The following is a 22,670-nucleotide window of genomic DNA, read 5'->3' on the forward strand; positions in this document are numbered from 1 at the left end:
CTACTTCCTGAATGAATCGACATTTCCCTTTTCAGTCAGCCACAACATCAAGTGGACTGCAATGTTTGATGAGTGGACTATGTGGTAATATGTAATATTTGGCCACACAATGATAGGAGGAAGCAGTCAGCCGTGAGAACTCTTTCATTTTCAGTGAGTTTCAACATACAAGGGTATTTCTACAGCATTTGTTTTTGTCCATTTATTGAAATATTCCATTGGGTCTGTATGTGAGGGGTATATGCCACAGTTAGTCAACTGCTGTCGCCCAAAATATGTAAGATCATCTTCTATAAGATTCACAAAACTAATGACTCTTACTATAGGATGATGATGATTTTTGAGCCTACTTCATATTCAGTGCCATTTTCAAATGGAACTTTAACATCTTATAAAGGACAAGAGAGAACTACGGTCGTGGACACATTTTCTTTTATTTGACAATACAGGACATGATAAAAGACTGGCACATAATCAGAGATCAACAAAAATGCTGGCAGAATATTCTCTTCTGGCCTCAACACACAAGTAGAATCTGTTACATCTATGGTTAACATCGTGAGAACAGCCTGTAACTAAGTTGTTGGACACATGAAATGTATGGAAGGCCCAGGAATTAGGCGCAGTCATTGCATTAGAAGTTGTTATGGTCTGTCCTCCTGATGCTAATAATCAGGGATGCACTGCGACACACAAGGGACATATTTAATGGTCCATCACAAACATCAAGGCAACTTGGATTACACTGCAAGGATAACAATAAGGCACCCTCTTTAACATCTGCTCACCTCTAATGAGCAAGCAGTGATTTCAAGATAATAACATATAGTGAAGGTTCTACACGGACTTTGTACAATTCTAATACTTTCTTTCGTATGTTGTGCTTATGAACGTTTGTAACACTAGGTCTCTTACCCAAGCATGGGAGATAATGAAACAGTTTTTATGCATCATGAAAATGAAGATTATGTGTTGTCTCAGGGAGAAAATCCAGCACACAGCAGTTTCGGAGGCCACACAAATGCAAATATTCTCAAATGGCAATAATGTTGTGCATCTTCCAGTTTACAAGTTACTTCAAGCTCCAGGTTATACAGTTATTATTACGTATCCACCATTTCACAGCAGCAAAACAAACATTGTAAAAAAAAAAAAAAGCCCTTCATTTAACAACATGAATCCAGTACATGAAAAGTGAGGAAAAGGTCTAATAGTTTTACAGTAAGTAGGTAGTTCTTCAATGCTTGGCAATGTCTGAAATAAGCTGGGAATTGATGCCACCTAGTGGTTGTTTGACAAACTCTCTCACTTAGTGTATTCTTCTGTAAGGTGTGTGTGTGTGTGTGTGTGACATGTGACTCTTCCCTTTGATACCATGGCATTAATAATAAAAAAAAAAGAGTAATAAGGTAGTAAGTTAACTTTTAAGTACCAGTAAAAATTAATTTTCTCTGAATGACTGAGGGCGCTCCACCACATTTTTGTTCACCAGTATTACAATTTGAGATTGTGGGATTTTATGTAATGCAACGAGAAATAAAAAGCTATCCAGAACTGGCTGCGTCTGGTACTTCATTTCCTGCTGCTGCAAGCATTCATTCTCTTAGCCCTCTGATTAAAGTCTGTACTAACTCTAACTGTAGTTAAAAACTTATCTTGTTAACACACCGTCTTTGTGAGCTGGGTTCAGCGTCTGCATTTAAAATGACTTGACGCATGCCAGCGACAATGAGCTTATGTCTAATAGCAGCTTGAGGAAGATGGTGGGCATTCCCAGTGATGTCACTGTATGCTTGCATTATATACGCCTGATCAGGCTCCCCAGTTGATAGTCAAACTCGAACAAAGATCTTCCTTAACATAACAAATCCTGAGGGAGGCTCATTGTGATTTTCTACACTCACCTCTGTGGGCTTGAAAGGTGGCTGTAAAATATGAGTCCTTCACAGAGTACAAATAAGTTTGGCGTTATCACTTGGGCGACTGAGAAAGCCTCACAGAAACTTGAGACGCAGAAAGCAGATCAACTTACTCTTAGTACCTGGGAAAACTTCAACCCTGTTCAAAGATGTCTTGTAACAACACTGCAGCTCTTTCGCGTTCACAGCAAGGTAAACCACTATCATGTGTCACATATTACATGTCTGTTTTAAATCCTAACAACTTTGGCAACATAAATTAATATCCATTAAAAAAGTAAGAATTCCAGTTACGGCATGTTTTAAAGAGGACATCCAAGCAAATGAGTGAGACAGTTAAGCTAAAGTGATGCAGTATATATAGATAGATATATATACATGGTATCCTATACTCCAAAGTAAAATAATGATAATTCTCAATTAATAAAACCCGTTTTTTTACCCATCTCAAACCACAATTAAGACACCATTCAAAACCCCTTCAAAATTTACTGGATGTGTGGACTATGTCATTCATTCGTTTCATCAAAAACGAATGAGGAAAAAAAATAACTACACTACAATAACATTACAGAAAAAAAAAAAATTCCATTTCTTAGAACTGGACTCAGTGCTATACTGTACTTATTAATTCCCCACAGTGCAGAATTGAAGGGTCCCTGGGGTGGCGCATTGGGATCCACCTGCCCCCTGGCTATGGGCTGGATTCCCATCAGTGGCAGGGGGGCATTTCCAGGTCCCTGTGCAGATGATGTCTTGATTTGGAAGTCACCATCCTTCACATGGTCGTCATCCAATAGTTTCAGCTCATCTTCTGTGGTTCAATGTGCAACGTGGGCCACACTCCACATAGAAACTTAACAAAATAAAGATATGGCAATCGGTCATGTGTTAGGTGTCAAATACTCCACCACCAACAAAATAATTACAACATAGAGCTGGAGCTAGAGCTTGACATACCTTTACTTTTGGTCTGTACTTGAGGTAGGTTGACCTGATCTGCAAGCTACAAGAATATGGACGTGTATGTTAACAAGTGTTATGCCTATAAAACTGCAGCTGCAGCTGTGACAGAAACAGGTTGCTTACCTGAGAAGTATGTGCAGGTAGGATCCCAGACCTGTGAAGATGTGCCACCAGGCATGGAACTGTGTTACCACTCCAACACCAGGGGGCAGAGTTTTTCTACTAGCTCTGCAAGTCATAGAAAGTATTAAACCAACAATTTTATTTCATTGATAAACAAACATTGTATCCCCTGTCACATGGAAATGTCCATAAAATAATTATGGTACGTTAATCAAGATTGTTTGCACTTTACAAATAAGTAAATGGTTTTAAAGCACTGAGATTATGTTTGAGTTTGTCTCAAAAGTCCTTGCCACATAACAGGTAATGCCAATGACTGGAAATATTCCACCCTACAGCTGTTAAACTTTGCTCCAGTTTAACTACTCACCTTAATGAGTCACAGAAGATATTGTCAATATTCCACAGGAAGAACCCTAACATAAAGATACCTAAGGATGTGTAACACAGTGGCCTGAGCCATGGGTACACCCTAAAAATAAACAAAAACAGCAAACAAATGAATGAACAACAGTTCCTTTGACAAGGTAATGCTTTGATTTTAATGGTCCTCTTGGCAAACTTACCATGTAACAATGAAGATCGACCGCATCACTAGGAAAGCTACGAGAGCCCCATACATGACCTGAAAAGAGCGTGTGGGTGTCAAATCTGGCAAACAGGGAGAGTCTAATGTGTCACCAAACGATTCAAAGTAGAAGAAGCCAAAATTGCCACACAGACATCTGAATCATCTAGCCAGAAAATCAAACTGAACTGCCATTTCATTTTCACTTCGTTGTTTAAGTGGACTGGGGAAATTCAAGATGTGGACATTGATTCAGAGTTGGGTTCTCTAATAAGCTTAAAATGAAACAACCGGTAAAGCAAAATACGCTCTTTGGTTGGTCTGCAAACAACATCCCATGTACTTTTAGGTTCACTGTGCGACAGTGCAGGAATTTTATCAGAACCACTATAGAGCGGTGTGATCAGTAAACAGTGAGCTGCAAAGACAAAACAAAGGCAGGTTTGTCACATTGACCTAACTGTTGTAATGGCACACACACACAGACAATGCAAGACTAACAGGTACAGAGAAACTTGAAAGAACTGGGTGTGCTTATCTTTAAACGTTTATGTATTTAGGACTAAAAAGAACAAATATTAACTATGGGTTGATTCCACACAATTATTCTGCACTGGGTTTATGACAGTTTATTATCTGATATTAAATGCTATACCCGGCCTATTAAACACTGTCTCGATCTTCTTTGGTATGTAATTCTTCAGGTTTGACAGATTTAGTGTACGTGCAGTGTTTGCAAACCAGTGTTTACACAAGGCAAAGACGATCTAAGGCGCACTGAGCCCTAATAGCAAACAAGCAATATGAGCCAGGTGAACCTGACGTAGATCACTCCCTTACCTGGTGAAACACCGGCTCCTTCCACTGTAAGTATACCTACACAACGTAGGTACAGAAAGCAGTTAAGCGGACATGGCGGATGCTGTGCTTCATTTATGGTACAGTTCAAAGTAAACGATCACTGTTGAAGTGAATATGGATACTCACCAGAGTGACTGAGATGCTGAAGATTAATAATAATGCAATTGTTAACAAGCTGATGTTGTTTTCTTGCTTGAAGCACTCATATCTGAAAACCAAGAAATACATTTGATCTTTTGGGCTCAGATTGAATGACAATACAGGGCAAATAACAAGCTTAGAATCAATAGTTTCTTTACAGGAACACAGGATGGCATGCTGTACTTCCTAAGACAGGATCAAGTTATCGTAAGGGGTTATCAAGTTCATTTTACAGCCACGGCCACATAAATTTGTTCTTAGCAACTCTTGGTCTTAAGAGCTTCAACAACAATAAATCTAAAAGGCTGAGGTACTTACAGACAGTAGACAAAAATACATGTACTGTAAATCATCGGCAACTCATCCAGTAACTGTAAATAACAATGACAGAGAAAATGCATTAACAAAATACCTACAGTAGAATTGAAGTGTTTCATTCTAATTGGGCATTAATGAGAACCAAATGCTTGTCCGAAAACTGAGACTGAAGCGTTTTGCTCATGTAATAAAATGTCACGGTGACGCAGTAGCCCACCTGCATCTCATACAGCAGTGTCATGTGGAAGCACCAGGACCCAACGCCGACAGCTGCATGACACAAAGACAACCCGCATAGCATTAAAAGTCAAGACATTTCCATATACATGCACCTTGACTGATGGCAGAAGCAGCAAGTACCGTGTGACCTGCTTTCAATTACGTGTTTCTGCTTTGGTGTTGCCAGTAATGTAGAGCCAGCACACTAACCTGCCAGTCCAAGGAAAGAGCAGATGTAGCGGAACTCAAGGCCGTCACGAAATGTCTGGATGGCCCCATAGATGGGAGGAAGAATCATTATCAAGTTGCTGACAGTGTTCCCTGTTCAGAAAAACAACAACAGATAAGTTAAAGCCAACAAGGCAAGCTAACAGGGGTATCTTATTACCACGGTGGCAGTGATAAAATAAAGGGGGGGTACACCTTGCCTCAGTTATGTGGTCTTTCATATATATCATTGTTTGACATATTCATTTGTTTCTCAAATATGTTATTACAATAAAGCAGTACTTATAGTAACAACTTCATTTGACATGGTACTCGACTTAGTTGTCATGTTTTTACACTGAACTCTGACACGACCGCTGCCCCCTCAAACTGACTCCAGCATTGTGTACAGTCTGCCTGCTGTTTCAGCATGAAGGGTGTTTTTGTTTTAAATCCATTGTAAAACAAGTGGGTGGTGGACTGGTAGCTGGGGGTGGTGTGTGTTTTGGTCAGCTGTCAAATTCGATTAACTCCACTGACCCAAGCAAAACCTTTAAGCTACTGTATATGAGCAGAAGTAGCGGTTGACTGAAACAGAGACAGTGGGTCTATTTCTAATTTTAGAGGTGTAAAACCCACTGCACCCAGAAAGTGACATAAAAGTTCTGCAAGAGTGACGTGAATTCAGACTGCGCCAAAACGACATGTATAACCAGCAGTACTGTTAAAAGGCTGCACCCTATAGTAGGTTTCTACTGTCAGAATATGAACAAAAGTTCAGGCTGACCAAAAATGCCCCACAAGTTCCTGCAGTGGAAAAAAAGCCTTGTGTTTGCTTATTTAAAACTCCCCAGGTCACCGCTGGGTACTTGCCGTACTGCTTGCACATCAACAGGCCCACAGGGAACCTGACAAAACTGATCACAACCTTGCTCTTTCTAGGTGTGGCAACGTTGAATTTCAGGCGTGGAACACAATCAGACTTACCAGGATGTTAAGGAGCACTAAAACTAATACCGATTTCCAGTATCTTCAGAATCAACATGACTTTCCTTTTATCTGACAAAGGCGGGGCGTTTCCACTACCCTGTGGAGTAACCATTTTAAAATGTGTGGACTTTGGTTACTGATAACAAATGAACTCATGCCAACTATTTTATTAAGTGTGGGCGTTTTGTTTTGACAATTCAGTGTCACCTGCAAATATCATACTGTGATGCAGCCTGTGTAAGGGACTCTTTATGAGAGTCTGTCTTCTACTGTCAGCATGTGTGTTTTAAAAAGAGACATTCAACAAAGGCCTACATCAAATGGGGGAAGAAGACGTGCCGGTGTCACTTTACTGCCAGAACAATGCCACATTCCAACCATTGTACCCTAAATAACAGTTTAAAGCCCAACGGTTCTTCTGCAGCTGTAAACAACTACCTAGCTAGCATCACGCTTCAACCCTCACTGCAGTCTGGGCACTACTAAAGTCCTTTACATAAAAACAAAATTAAGTACACAGGATATCACTTCACGGGTCAAAAAAAAAAAAAAAAAAAAAAAGAAGCAGCAGTCTAAACAAACTCTGACCCACTTGGCTTGCCTTCACTTTGCACTCACAGGACAACAGCCTCTGCAGGTGGACTGATTCCTCAACATGGACTGACAACTGTACCATGGAGACTTTACACAGCTCCACAATGAATCGACAATGAACATATAGAACATATGTACAGTATTATGTACAGCACAACAGTAGATTACAGTCTTTAACTAAAAAGATGCATTCCTTTGTGTTGCAAATATTACATGCACCTCCATTATGACTATGATAACCTCAATAAAAAAGTCCATATCGCTGTAAAATCAACTAGAAGAGGAAATGTTTCTCCAGTGTTGTTAGGCTAAATGCTCGACATGCTGGTGAAAGCTAGCAACTCTGTCATGGCATTTCTCTATCACGTCCCGCTGACAGGGGAGCTTTTTGAACAGTCTGACACGAACCTGGATCTAAGATAATAGTTCCAGAGGAACCAGTTTTGTATTTTATCGCCAGACACAGCAAAGCGGCGCCCTGATAGCACGAAGGAAATGTTTTATCAAGTTTCAAGTGGTGACTGTGAACGACTACAGCACCATTGTCAAAATGAGACCTTGAAATACAAACGGCTGACAATGAGGAATAATGCAGAACTGCGAGTTGTGTGTCCGAGATTACGCTAGCCAACACTTAACTGAACAGTGAGGAACAACAACAACCTACAGTATGTACAGCTGTATGCAAAACACCTCGATACAGAACTGGTTGACTGTATGTCCGTTGAAAACGGCGTTATCTTTTTCCTCTTCAGGGTGCAGCTCTAGCAGGTTAATTGTCGTACGAGCTAACGTTTAGCTCCCGCAGTGAATTTCGCTTTAGGCGAAGATAAAACAAGAAGAGAAACCCACTACGGCCACCGCTCCTACTTCATGTTTACGTTATTATGGGGCGACTGTACGTACTGTGCACGTACGGTCGCCGACTGAAAAGCTACTCGAACGAAACACACACACATCAAAATTCTCAGAGTAAATAGCGCAGCTCCGTTTTACTCACAGAACTCCGCAATATAAAAAGACACGACATAATTTTCTTCACACCAGTCCAGCGTTGAGGTCGGCCGGCCCCAGTATCCTTGCCTGTCTATCGAGGGAGCCATGATGGAAGAGGAGGAGGCTGTGGGCGCTAACGGATTTGTAGTCCCATCACAGCGCGAGCCAGACCGCGAGCCCTCCTCCTCCTGACGGACGCGCGATGGAGAGCTAGATAACAAACACCTTAGACATTACATTTCTATCATGCTAAATATAGGTGTTTATATGAAGTGCCTTTCTTTCTCCTTTATCACATCCTTCCTTTGTTTGCTATTCTGTCTGCTATTTTCAAACGACTTCAATTTAACTGCTAATCAATCAATTTATTAATGCTGATAAAACGTTATCATTATTTTTCGAAATGTAGCCAGTTTCATGGCGATTTCAACAAGGGGCCTTGGGGCTAAATGTTCTTGTTGGGTGCCTCACCACACATTTGGATCAGCATAACAGCCAGACTGTTACAGAGCTGTAATTATACTAGAGTTATTATGTTTGTTAGTCAGTAAAGAAGAACAAACACAAACAGACACAAAGAACATGAGACGCCATACTGTGTACGCTGGGGGAGTCTATACTGTGGCAGGTCATAGCAACCGATAAAAATCTTAAGGTTTATTACCAAATGCGCAATAATTTTACAAAAATGTGTCATATCACTCAAGCAAATGAGGAACACGGAGCAAACACCACACTATATATTAGCCTAACATGCAGTCATGATGAATAAATAATAACACAAACGGAACAGGACATATGGTAGTGATAAAAATACAACAGGCAGGCAGAAAAATCAAAGATTAACAGATTAAACGTGTACAATGCTATGTGCTGTCTCTGAAGCATGCTATCATATTGATTTTATCTTATGGCAGGCAACAGTAAGGCAACAGCATTTTAGAGACTTTCGATACAAGATTATATGCGCAGCTAGTTACAAATCCAGCTACTACTGTTTGACTCTTGGTTCAAGCAAGTGTTACTGGGTTGTGGTGCAAATTAAGCAGTTTTTCTACTATGAAAGACAATCATTGTTATGTCATAACACTGGATGTCCTCTAGGTGGTGTGACACACTTTAAAAAACTGCACCAGAACGCACAGAGACAATGGTAATATTCAGAATATACCATCCTACCATTTTGATATTTCTCTGCAGTTTAAATAATAGCATGTTGGGTATTTTTTTTCTATTTAATCATTGAATATTTTTCATTGTTGTTATTATTGACTGACTGTTGCTTTGGGAGCAGTTGCCTTTGTGCATCTCATGCAAATGTTTATGTGGAAAATCTGCAGCGCTCGTCTACATGTACCCAAATATTTTGTTGAAGTGTAAATATTTAATGTTTTTAATACAGATGCTACGCTTATAGTATAGTGTATACCAGTGCAACCTTAACACTCAGTGGAGTTTTTCAGTTGGGAAGTTCCCCTGGAGGTCTGTCTTCAACACACCTGCCTAAGGCCAAACTGCTATTGCAAAGAGATCAAGACCCTTGTGGAACACAAAGGAAAAGCCGCCATCTGAGTTTAAGGCAACACCTAGCAGTTTTTTTTTTTTAGAACTTTTATTGTAAGAAATTGTAACAGTCAAATCATATTTTGTATAGTCAAACCATGTACCCACTGTCATACAGATAGTTCTTATTAAATCAATCACAGGCTAGTCATCCAGTGTGAGCAAGTTCATTCAGGGTGTATCAATACAAAACAATGTAGCTTGTAGCAGTGCAAAGGATGGGCACCACAAGGTTAAGACTGGGACTTAACAAATGCATGAAATGGTAAAATATATTTTGTAAGTTAAAATCTCTCTAAAAAAAAGACTGTTTAACATTTGCCCATTTAACAAATATTATCTAGGCTTGATGACAAATGAAACAATATTTGTGCGTAAAGTGTGCTTTAACATTTTAGGCATTAATTAGGAAACTCATACTTAATGTAAGTCTTCAGTCCATAATGTGATCTGCCAGCGTAACATAAAAACCATTGTGCACAACGCTTTGCTTGCTACAACACAGGACAAAATGCTTAAACACATCTCACATCTCTAAAGTCATGTATTATGGAATGCTGTGGACATGTGACTTGAAGGAATGTGCCTGAGCAGTATGAAATGTACATTTAATTTCCCATGTTTCTAAGCATGTTGCAGAAGACATTCTATACTCATATGCACAAGCAGACATTTAATTTAGACAATCCGTTCAACACGTGGTTACAATTCATCTCTCATTTTTTCGCCCTTTGGCTTAACCATCCTGCCAATGAATAGAATGGAATTTGTCTTCTGGTCCTTCACTAGAAAGATAAAAGGATGGTCTGCGTAGAATAGTTTGGGATTTTGCAGCTTGTCTGTGCCAAAGATGCTGTGATCCATTTCGTTTCCATCGGTGTCCCATTCTAGGGCAGATGCGTGGAAGACGCTAGACAGGTAGAGGTCCTTCTTCCCAGAGATCTTGGACAAGTCTGCTTTGGATTTGTCCACAGCTTCGGTCAGGCCCAGCTCCTGGAGGTGTTTCTAAAGAGAAGCAGAAAGAAAAGTGTGTAACTCTGATAATGCAAAATAATGTGAAGATTTTGATGCAGAAGATTGAGGACTAGTCAGTTTTAGTCCACTTGCAGCTTTTACCTGCAGGTTGTGACTGACTTCCATGCTGACTTTGGGCAGAGACACAGCTACTGCGGTCTGCTGGAGCTTTCCCATCCATGTGTCTAGTTGCTCCTTGGTCAGCATCTTCTCCAGTCTTCCGAGAGATTCAACCTGGTAGGGCATGATGAACACCATGGTGGACTTCTTATGAGCCAGGGGAATGCTCAGGATGGACAGCTTATTGGTTGTGTCATCATGGAAGCCATAGAGACCTGAGGAAACACATACAAGTGTAAACCTTATACTATGTACAATTATCAAAAAGACTAGGTGATTAGCAAATGCATTATATTGTGCCACAAAGTATATTTAGTATTGCATATGCAACTACATTGATCTAACATAGGGCATAAATATCCAAGGGTTTTGCAGAAATGGTGTTCATCAAAGACCTTAACGCTACAGTATTAAATTATTATATTTGTGGAGAAAACCCAACAAGTGGTAAAATGTTCCAACCAATTATACTGAAGAGATTTTCTGTTTTTACACTTGTAAATGTAGATTTTGTTCCTGAACACACTAGCAGGTCAATCTCCACCCACCTGTGCGGTGCATCATCTGTAGTGAAACAGTATAGCCACGGGACACCAGGAACCCACGGTTGTCCACCATCTTATGATGGAACTGCTCATCCCAGTGAGCTGTGAGAAAACACTGAGTTCATTTCTAATGCAGTCAAAGAAATAATACACAAGTACAAGTATACAGATCTATACTCACGTTTGAAGAACATGGCATTGATGATCATTGCCCCGTCAGTTTTTTCTACATCCTTGGTAACCTCAGGCAGTTTGCCATCAGTAGAATTGGCCGCCCACTCATTGATGGACTTCACAGCACTCTTCTTATCCTTGAAGTTTATCTTGGAGTGGTCACATTTATAGTGCTTTTTGCTGCTCTTGACAAAAGCATCCACAAAGGTGACAGAGCTGGGTCCGTACAGGCGGTTGCTAATCTTCCATGTGACATTGCGGGTCTTTTGGTCGCTCACCTCGGTCAGGAGCTCAGCCAGGCCCGAGTGTAGCTGCTCATCTTTAACTTTAGATGCATTCAGGATAGTTTTTACCTGAGAGGCAGTAGAGGCCTTTCCACCAAGAGCCACTAGACCCAGAGAGGAGGCCACTACTACAGGGGAAATGAGGATGTTCTCTATATCTTTCTCCTTTGCCATGTTTTGGTAGAGACTGAAAGCCAAGTTAGCACTGTTGTTAGCCAGGATGGTGGCATGGTTGCTTAAGACTTTGTCTGCTGTTTCAGAGGTGGCAGCTGAGGCTGCAGTGGCCAGGAGGACCAGGCCTACCAAGTTTGTTACCCACATGGTGTAATGTTAAGGAGAAAAAACCTATGAGAAGATGTAAACACAGATATGTCATTATATGTCATATAATGTATACTGACCTAAAAAGAAACTCTTAACTGAGTTTCTGACTTCAACCTACTGACATATCTCAACCCAAGAATGTTTTTCGTGTCTCATATTTAGGATTTACTCTGAAGTTTTGGAAGATTAACGCCAGAGGGCTGGCTAGCCACATAATAGCCACGTAGGCAGCTGTTGGATGTATTATTGCCAAAACACTGGTTGTTCATGACTTGTCGTCCAAAAGATCTTAAAATGAATGAGTCTGATGATGCTGACTGGTTGCTTGTGGTCTGAAAAAAGTGGCCATGTGCTGACTGACATGCAGCCAGTGCCAGGTTTTTATTTCCATCCGCATCCACTACAGCAGTTACATTATCTCAACAAAATGCATGAAGGAAGCCAGAAAGACTTTAAATGTCAAATGACTCAATGACCATGTCATTTAAGCATGAACCCTCTTCAGAACACTGTAATAATTGTACTGTCTGTAAGCCACAAACAGTTGGACATGAGACATAGTATGAATGAATGAATGACAAGATATTCGTCTGTGCAGTTTTAAAGCAATTTGCATATATCCACATCCTCAGTTATGTTAATATAGTGCATGTGACTGTGTCGCATGGAAACAACTGGCAGAGTTATGTACAGTGTAGACAGAGAAAAGAGATAATTACCGTCACCAAAAATCAGGTCAAAAGTTGCAGCCAACTTCCTAAAAGTCTGGACTCTCATGCATTTCTAGTTTTGAAATCAACTCTGACATCTTACTTTTCTAACATCTCCAGCAACTTCACGTGATCTCCACTGATCAAATCTACAATGGAATCTTCACCTGCATAGCCTAGCATAGATAATCTCTGTGGCCTTTTCTCACATGCCTGGGCATTTCCCACCAGTTGACTGCAACACAGGACTCTCTCCCTCCCCCATACTGCTCTACTCCCAACACTTTTATCTTACCTTATTAGGTCCTTTCTGTAATGCAGCAAGTTTGTCACAGGACTGCGCACCAGAAGGCCTCCCAGCACCTATCTGCTCTGTACGAAGTTAATGTATCTGACTGCAGAGAACAGAAGTGTGTGAGACAATTGCCGGGGTCCCAGAAAATGAAAATCTCTGCACTTATTTCCAGAGACCGGTCCCGCCCCGAATACAAGAGCAGTGGGAGAAGAATGCTCACCCCTAGGTCCTAAAGCCTGAAACTGTTGTTCGGAGGGACCTTTCAGATAATTAACCTAACCTTTAAACGCTTCAACTCAACTTACCCCTTATTACTTACTGATTGTAGCTGCACTCAAACACAGGAGGGTTTCCATTTAAAAACCTTATTTAACCTCTGTTAAATCAGGTCTAAATTCTTCCTTTCTTTTGAGAAATCCCTGTTTGTACTCTCGTCAAATGTGTCAGTGCCATGGTGGTACCTTGATATCAAAATCAGTTCTTTGGAAACACATTCCTGTCTGAATGGTGGCTTTTCTCCGGCACGTATTTAACCTGCAAAACACATCCCAGTTCACTGTTCATGAAAAATGCACGGAATTCCACGTATCTCCTCCCAGACTTCAGGTTGTTTTTTTGTCTACAGTAAATGCTGCTTCTCACAAGTAGTGTTAATTTATGATCTCTATTGTCGTCCCAGTGCTTTGACTGTTTTTCTTCCTTCCCCCACCCTGTAATTGCTTTTCTGCAGCCTGATCTGAGACACTGTAGGGGAGCTAAGCTGGAGGCCTTATTCGAAGTTAAAGGAATGGCAGAACCCTAAAAGGTGTAGTCCTCAAGGTCCGCAACACTGTTAGATTTTTTATTTTAGCACCATCTTGCTTTGCTGTTTCACGTCTTATTGCTGTACTATTGCTCCACACAACCCTTAAGATTTGTACAAGTCTTGTTGCCCATGTTTCAGCTTGGATGACTGAGAACCATCACAGACATAAACCGATCAGCCACAACATTAAAACCACTGACAGGAGAAGTCAATAACATTGATCATCTTGTGACTATTCAATGTTCTGCTGGGAAACTTTTGGACCTGACATTGATGTGGATGTTACTTAGACATGTACCACCCACCTAGACCAGACCAGGCACCCCCGCCCCATAGCAATGACACTCCTTGATGGCAGCAGCCATCCCCAGCAGAATGTATCCTGACACAGGCACACACATAAAAAAGGTTTTTGAACAACTAAACATGAAAAACAGCACAAGGTGTCGGCCTGGCCTCCAAATTCACTAGATACCAAACTGATCAAGTATCTGTGGGATGATCCACAGAGGCCCCTCCCCTCAACGCATAGGACCCAAAGGCCCCCACTAACAGCATTCTGTTGCCAGACACCACAGGACACCCTCAGAAGGTCCATGTCCTTTCTCTGAGTCAACTGTTTTGGAGGCACAAGGGAGACCTACACAATATTAGGAAGGTGGTCATAATGTTATGCCTGATTGGTGTATTAAACAAGTACACCAATAATTTAGTATTGCTATTCCTTAGATACTCTTAAAGGACATATTACGGAATGAATTTTCAAAATCAAAACAATATTTTCTTATTTTTAGTCTCTAATATGACTTAAAGTTTATGTCTAAAATTTGTGTCAGTGTCCCTTTAAAGAAGAGACCTCTATAAGGAGTTCAGATTGCACTATGCTCGCGGCTCAGCCCTTTCAGCTGTGGAATGTACACTAAACTACAGAACACAGCAGGATGTTCTTTGAAACAACACAGCATGAACCAAATCTATAACCTCAGGCTTCATGTTAGCGTGTGTTTACTAGGACCAACTGCCTCAGACAAGTGGTTTGGCCTGATGTCGCACCTTCCTAACATATACTGTACTGTATGGGTAGACACGTAGTAAAGATTTTTCAATAATGTTGGTTAAATCCGCTGATTAGATTTTTCGGAATCAGTCCTAGGAACATAAGAAAGCCAGGCGACATCTCTGATAGCTGTGCCACTGCCCTTATTGTCTGTAGGGTTTGAGTATGGGAACTTTTTTCTTTCAGTGAATGCTTCCTTCTCATCTCCCTGGTCTCATGTGTATCCTCCCCCTGCTTGGGAACCGCTCCGTGCTAAGAAGGGAATCAGGCAGCAGGAAGTTACAGAAGCAGCGGATGTATGTCCGTTGACACACTGCCGCTGTTCTCCACAGCTTGTTATTTCTTTGCAGCTGTTTATAGACTTTACTGCCTCATGGAAGAAAATGCATACATACAGAGATATGTGTACAGAGAGAACACTTAAGGAGACCTTACTGTCATTTTGAAATGTGAAATTTAGATGCTAAATGATTAGTAGTACAGGCACCAAACACATCATTGTATTGTTTAATTGTTGCTGTTTAATTTCTTCCCTATCCTTTTTTTTTTTTTTTTTTGGGCCAGTTTCCAGGTTTTTCCACTGAAACAGCATATCCTAGCCAGGTATGTGTGATAGGTAACCCGATGTTATGTCTCTATACTGTGTTTTGACTACAGAACAGTAGATAAAGGAGCACTCCAGTGATATAGGTCTTCAAACTTTAAAGTCCTGCAGGAGGCACGTATTCAAAAAAATCCACACACCAAGCATAGATGAATCTCCAAAACATGTATATCTCATAATTCCCGTAACCCGTTGCAATTCCTGTTTAGTTTCTGGCACATTCTCAGTTTAGTCAGATTTACTACTTTGTTTTCTGCTTCTGTTTTTCTTCAATTACAGTTCAATTCCACTTGATTTTTTACAGCATCTATGACAGCCTAAATTGTCTCAAGACACTTTACAGAACCCAGAGCCTGAATCCCCCTGATCAAGCACAAAGACAATGGTGGAAAGGAAAAACTCTTCCTAAACAGGAAGAAACATTGAGCAGAACCCAGCTAAAATGGGGAGGACCCGTCTGCCGGTAGAGACGGAAAAAGAGAGAGGACAGGAGGAGATGAGAGCAGGATATAAACTATCTGGAATCTCAAAACAATAATTTGAATAATTTGAAATGAGCAGACATACCAATAGCCTCAAATGTATACTACATGTGCACAAAAGAGTATGAAGTTATAATTAGTGAGGAGAGGAAGGAAGCAGGAAGTCCAGTAGGCTACTGAGACCCAGAGATGTGTCCTAGTCTCTTTCAAACACTGTCATGCTTTATTTGGTGATAGTGGCTCATTCAAACATGCTAAAAAAGATTATTTTGTAGAAGGACTCAGTTTAAAGGTTTCCCATACATTCACGAAGCTCTTCATTGGGAACACCTTTATAGCTGCTTGTTCATGCATTTATCAAACCAGCTAATCATGCGGCTGCAGTGCAATGCATCAGTCCTGCAGACCGATGAGAGGGGTCAAAGCCATTAACTCAGCTCCAACCTGCCTTGTGTCAACAGTGCAGGCTGCTGTTGGAGTAATGGTGAGTGGAACAATTAGATCTCTTAAACCAAACAGCCACAACCTATCTCAGTGTTGTTGCCGGCGAGCGAATCTCTTTATGGCCACATTTTATTATCTTCTAATGGGCCCTTTTAGCGTCATAATGCAGACAGAGATGGTATTTGCAGTATCAGTATGCAGCATGTAGAATCCATGACACCAAGAATTGAGGCTGCTGCAAGACCAAAGGGAGACCCTAGCCATTATGGCACATCAACGTGCAAACATCTCTGTGTAGACTGTAACATTTTAGTTAGTTTGTTCAAACTACTGCTGCATTTCACATACTTCTCATGAGGTATTAATTTATGATCATCAGGTAAGAGATCTAAGTTTAGCTTAGCTGATGTGTCATGGAAAAACATCCAGCACTGTGTCTATATTTAAATCTGACTTGTTCTTTCTGGAATATGTCCAGAGTCTAATAGGCCCATTCTACATAGTATAATAAAAGATAAAAGATTTTTTTTTAATTAACCTAAAACAATATCGCTCACACCAGTCTAACATTTGTAGCAGCTTAATTTTCTCTAATGCTCACAAAGTTTGCTTTCTATCACTATTGACTCGGAAAGAAGCAGAGAAAACATATGGGCTTCAGTAAAGGGGCAACAGGCGCCCCCTGGTGGCAAAGGAGTGACATAGCACTGAGAGTTGGCAGTACCTCTAGTGACCAGTGGAGGGCGACAAAGTGCCAGCCTTAAGTACACAGCGACAAAATACTCATTCTTACCAGTGTTCCTGCCACAAAAGCTACATATTAAACGAAATGACTGTAGTTACAACGTGGTCAGCTGAATAATATGCACATATTTATATGTATAATGTATTTTAAAAATGAAAATAATCCAAATATAAGGTTTGCTAAAATGCACCACCTGTTTCTTTCCTACATTTCAACAAAATACATATTTTTTCCTATAACATATTTAGTTATAGGCACTGGAACAAAAGATGCATGTCAGCTGTAGGAGAACTCCTAATAGAGGGACCTTCACTGCTGCTGCTAAATTGTTTGGGATTACAGGGATCTGACGTAATTATCCCAAGCCAAGGGTTAATCTCTGACTGCTGGGCCTGGAATAGATCTCTTACAAGACTTTACTCATCTGCTCCACCTCTATGCTAAAAGCTAATAGCTTTGGTGTAATGCACAACCTTGTGCAGCAATGTACGCACTTGTTACAACCCTGCGTTGTAGCAAAGGGAACGTGCAGCATTGGTGAGTCTTCACGTGCTGAGAACATTTAATGACTAGCCTTTAAAAGTAACTGGGCGAAAAAAATGTGAATGTAAATGTAAAAAAATAAAGTTTTGTTAACAGTCACTGTGAGTCGTGGTTCAGTTTTACAAATCTTAGCAGCAGTAAATTAGCAGAGACGCAAACATATAATACAAATAATTATTGTGTGTGTCCTTTTCTTTAAGTCTTCCAGCTCATGTCTGTTCCATGGAAACACTAATATTTCCTAGAGATGGGGCCCAGTTCCCAGCTTCAACTCCTTGGCAACTTCAGCACCCCCACAGAGAAGTTTAATTAAATAATTTCCCTCTTATCCCCCCCCTCCCCGATCTCTCACCCCCGTCTCTCAGCTCATCGAGTGTGATGACATTTCTCTCTGATTTGTCACCATTGTCCAATAATGGTCCCTCAGAGACCACTCTGGCCCTAATCACATGCGCTGGGGTTGTGGACGTGATGCAAACAAAGGCTGAAGAGAGAGAGAGAAAGAACAGGAAGAGGAACAAACCTGTGATTGCGCCAGATAAATCCTCCTCCTCTTTTTTCATATGTCCAGATTTATGACATATTATGAGAGAGACACGGTGTCCGAATGAGGCAAAAGGGGTGATGCATCCAAATGATGCGCCCACGCACAAACAACAATCATACATTAAACAGAGAAGTGACGTATGAATGACCTTGTCTCTACGCAGTCTGTCCTTCCTGACTTCTGAATCTGAATCTGTCAGGATTCTTCAGTTTCTTCAGAGAGGGACACACAGCAGTTAACATGCTATACAGTAATAGCACAGAATTGCATGACAAATAAGAAATTAGAGGACAAGAGCTCGGTGCCAGAGAAAAGAAAGTGGAGGACAGGAGCTCGGCGTGAGAGAGAAGAGAGTAGAAGACATATGCTCAGTGCATCGTCCCCCAGCAGCCTAGGCCTATAGCAGCATAACTAAGGTGTGGTTCAATCCAGCCCTAATTATAAGCTTGATCAAAAAGGAAAGTCTTAAGCCTGACCTTAAAATTAGAGAGGGAACCCAAACTGGGAGCTGGGTCCACAGGAGAGGAGCCTGACAGCTGAAAGCTCTACCTCCCATTCTACTTTTTGAAAATCTAGGAACCGCAAGTAGGCCTGACCTTTGAGACTGAAGTGATCTGTTTGGATGATGTGGTACAATGAGGTTTCAGTGTAATCATTTGAGACGATTCACGTGTGCAACAGAAGATTTTAGTTACAAACATGTGTGAATCAGTTATAACTCTTTAAGAAAACACAGTTTGATTCGCCAGAAAGAAAAAAATATTGACTGATTCTAACTCTATTTGACTGTGCATTGATTGTTGTTAATAATCCATTAAAAGTGCACCTATAGCCAGTGAAACAGCCTATTTTTCTTATCAATCACTAACAGAGCCTTTAATATACAATTTATGAGCTTTTAATCGTCACTTCTGTCTCCAAAACTGCAGCACAGATGCTCACGTCCATTTACCTGAGACGTAAATGATGCACACTGCAAAAAATATCAATTTCAACAAGTCATTCCCTCCGTGGTCAGGGCTTAACCCTGCTCAGACTCAGAGGTGTGAGTGTGTGTTTCTTGCAGCGCGCAGCTCCTCCCACACCCGGCCACACGGATTACAGTTTGTAACTGTGCTGTGAAGGCTGGCGGAGGTGCGCGTTTATTCAAGGAGAAACGCTCCTATGATTTAATAGAAGGCTGGTTGTTTCCTGGCGCCGGCGCAGCGTCCCAGCAAGTCTGCGCCGTTTCGGAGTGAGGGGTAGGCTGTTGCGCGCCTGTCCGACGGCCCCTCCAAGTAACTTTAAAGTCTCGCATGAATTCCTAAACTGCGTTAGGAGACCGCGTTATGTCAACATCCATGGGAATAACTGATTAACAGAGAGCTTCTGGCTGGTTTTCTGCAGCGTCCGTGACAAAAAAAAAAGAAAAAAGGCTGCAGTGGAGGTGAGGTAAGTGTTTGTGCGCACTTTATCGGATTATCTTCGTATAATCTGAGGAACTGTCGCTTGGCAAGCAGTGTGTCTGTTGTGTGATCAGTTGGTGGAGTTGAGTCCTCAATGGAGTTTCTCCCCCCAGTCACATCTCTTATTGCCTTTAGAAATGACAGACTGATAATGAGTTGGAGACAGATGAACATATCTGCATGACAGCAACTGAGAAACTGCAGCAGCACTTGTTTTATTGGTGTTGTATTGGTACACAGACTAAATCAATACACTGGCACACAGCTAATCCAACATTTATAGGCTGCTGTGATTAGCACATCCACAGAAATGAACGTTGTGTTAATTGAATCATCGCCTTTAGTCACCAGTCCTGTGAACCTGGACATCTTTGGCTTTGGAACTGTTGCAGAGGCAAAACAAGACATTTGAAGGCATCTCTTGTTCTCGCGCTTTTCTTATCTCTTAAAGAAAATGTGATTAGTTGATTCAGGTCAGTTACTCAAAAGCTGTTCAAGAGATTAATCAGTCTTGAAAATCATCATAAATAGCGTCTTAAATGCAGACTTGACCACTAAGGACTTTTGCCAAATGCAGAAAACCTGCAACTGAACTATTGCTGTTAAGTTATAGTAATGCTGTTTTTATGTATCTTAAGAATGCACTCTATATATTTTGTGTGCATGTGTTTTCTCCACTGAGGGTTTGTGAAGCATTTAGAGCTTTATCTGATGATGTACTGTAGATGTAAGAACAAATGTTTTACAACGGACTAGTGGCGTCATCATCTTAAATCAAGCTTTAATTACGTTCCTCTGTCTGTTTTTCTTTCTTCTCTAAAATTCAATTAGTGCGAGACTTATCAGACCACACATTTTCATCTCTATCAGTATCTCTGCCTTCCTGCAGCTCCACTTCCATTATCTGCCAGGCCTAAATCCTCCCTTAATGAATCAGAGACTGCCAACTGGAACTGTAATAGGCCTCGCTTTAACTCGCAGAGCCTTCTCTCGAGTCTGCCGAGCACCTGATGGCTCCAGGTTGATAACAAAAGCAAGCGTTTGGTAAAGTCGCTGGCTTAAAGAGCAGCTTTGTTTCCAGGCCGTGCCCTCCTACTCCTCCCTGTGTGTGGTTAATGAGCACTAATGGAAACTCTATTTTCGGCTAAATCCGCTGAAAGATTAAGGATATTATTAATGCATGCATATATAAATTTCATGATAGGGTGAATGATGGAAGCTTGGAAAGAGGTGACAATGACCGAGATAAAAGGCTAATAATAGACGGATATGGTGGAGGCTCTGTGCCAGTTGGTTAACTGAGACTTAGTGGATTATTACATTATTATTCAGTGAGCGCAGACTTCTAACAATACTGGCAACTATAACTCAGAGAGGCGCCTGCAGCCTCTGAGGCCGGCAGACAGTAACCAGGTTACGTCCAGAAGCTGGCAAGTAAGTGAGGAGAGTAGTAAAGTCCTCTCAGGTAAATTGCAGGTTCATGAGAGGAAACTGGCCTGAAGACAGCTGAGCGAGAAGCTAGCTAAAAGAACACGGGAGAGAGCTTTGTTCGAACCAAACGAATTAGGGGAATATCTGGAAATCTCCTCGTGATGGGTGCAGGCTGTAAACACGACAATTACGCATGTAAAATGAGCAGCTCCCAGGCTCGTCCTAAAAATATGGGCAGCACGTCGTATGTAACAGAAGCTGAAAGACACAAAAGAAAATGCATTAAACATTAATAGCACATTAGACCTGAGAGTCCAATCAACAAAACAGTTCCTGCTGCTTTAAGTACAACATCAAGCTTCAGGTATAAGGCTGCTGAATCATTGCAGCCCATGTACTGAAGCAAAACATCCAAAACTTCACTGAATCTAATACATAAAGCATGTCCTCATCAGGACAGTGCAGAGTCGTCACTGACTTGACTCAAATGTTTTAGTATATAATGTTCTTAGATCTGTCTGTATGTGCTTGTTCATAGTTTTCCTGGAATTGGAGACATTCGTTTAACGAGGCTTCAGTTTATGTTTGTTTGCAGATCCATCTTTTTACTGCAAACAAAGGCTAAAGATATGTCCAACCAAATATTGTGTTACAGTAAGCTTAAACTTTGCACAGCTTCGTTCCCACAAAAACAGCAAACCATCTGGCCCTGATTTCTGACAGAACCTGTTCTTCTTAAAATAAACGTAACTCCTATATCCACATATCCATATTAGGGAGCAATGCCTGCTGGGAATGAATTTGTGCTGGTGAATACGGGAAGAGAAACTGCATCTTGAAATACTGATACACAATATACAGCATACACCTCAGAATGCAATTTTTGAACATTTAACAGTGTTGATTTAATTTTATTTATATAAATGAATGAAATGTGTAGCAACAAATTACAAACTTCTATCTGGCTGTATGCTTTGGGGCATTGTTGTTCTGAAAGGTGAAGCTTTGCCCTAATGAGGTCTGCACTCTGGGGCAGGTTTTAGATCATGTTTGGCTGCTTCCATCCTTCCTTCACTTCTGACCAGTTTCCCTGTCCCTGCTGATGAGAAACACCCCCATAGCATGATACTGCCACCACCATCAGATAATGTTCAGAGCCCTATTATGCCATTTGGCGACCTCCTTGTAGGCTATCATGCACCTTTTACTCTGAGTTCCTTCCAGCTAGCCATTCTGACTTGTGAAGTGTTCCTGAGGTGGTCAACTCCGGGTCCTGAGGGTCCTGAGGGTTCCACAGGCCACTGTGCAATGTTCAAGAACAACCAAAAGGGTGTGCATTCTTTTGTAAATGAGAGAATTCAGTTTTTTATTTCCAGCAAATTGAAATGCATAGTAGATTGATTGTGAATGACACTTTTATTCATTTCAAATTATAACTACACAAAGTAGCCCAAAACGACTGTGGACTGTGGAAATATTTTTTTCATTTTCCTGCAAAGAATTAAGTGAGAGACGAGTAAAACGTCTTGTTCATCCCTTAACTGGTCCTAGTTTACCTCGTTATAACTGCAGCTCTGCGATCATAGCACCATGGTGACACACAGAGAGACAATGGGCCAACCTGGGTGGAATAAGG

General features: G+C 41.0%; 2 protein-coding genes across 3 annotated transcripts; both read right to left on the bottom strand.

The window, feature by feature from the left end:
* Window positions 1–356: 356 nt before the first annotated feature.
* Window positions 357–8,397, bottom strand: acer3 (alkaline ceramidase 3). 2 transcript variants are annotated; one of them, XM_084564417.1, is made up of 11 exons: window positions 7,907–8,397; window positions 5,326–5,436; window positions 5,114–5,166; window positions 4,897–4,949; window positions 4,564–4,645; window positions 4,417–4,452; window positions 3,575–3,633; window positions 3,379–3,480; window positions 3,009–3,113; window positions 2,880–2,925; window positions 357–2,775 (listed from the first exon to the last, which is right to left on the bottom strand). In XM_084564417.1, exons 1-11 carry the CDS (start codon window positions 8,007–8,009, stop codon window positions 2,722–2,724), a joined length of 804 nt encoding a protein of 267 aa, XP_084420543.1. In that variant the 5' UTR covers window positions 8,010–8,397; the 3' UTR covers window positions 357–2,721. The 2 variants fall into 2 exon arrangements, with proteins under 2 accessions (XP_084420543.1, XP_084420542.1); XM_084564416.1 differs by having other exon boundaries at window positions 357–2,925.
* A 1,098-nt stretch (window positions 8,398–9,495) lies between these two features.
* Window positions 9,496–13,066, bottom strand: serpinh1a (serpin peptidase inhibitor, clade H (heat shock protein 47), member 1a). The gene is made up of 5 exons (XM_084564415.1): window positions 12,932–13,066; window positions 11,326–11,947; window positions 11,148–11,246; window positions 10,582–10,814; window positions 9,496–10,470 (listed from the first exon to the last, which is right to left on the bottom strand). The coding sequence occupies exons 2-5, from the start codon at window positions 11,921–11,923 to the stop codon at window positions 10,168–10,170; spliced, it is 1,233 nt and encodes a 410-aa protein (XP_084420541.1). The 5' UTR covers window positions 11,924–11,947; window positions 12,932–13,066; the 3' UTR covers window positions 9,496–10,167.
* Window positions 13,067–22,670: the final 9,604 nt, after the last annotated feature.

Source organism: Chelon labrosus (assembly GCF_963514085.1).
Source record: "Chelon labrosus genome assembly, chromosome: 17".
Taxonomy (NCBI): Eukaryota; Metazoa; Chordata; class Actinopteri; order Mugiliformes; family Mugilidae; genus Chelon; species Chelon labrosus.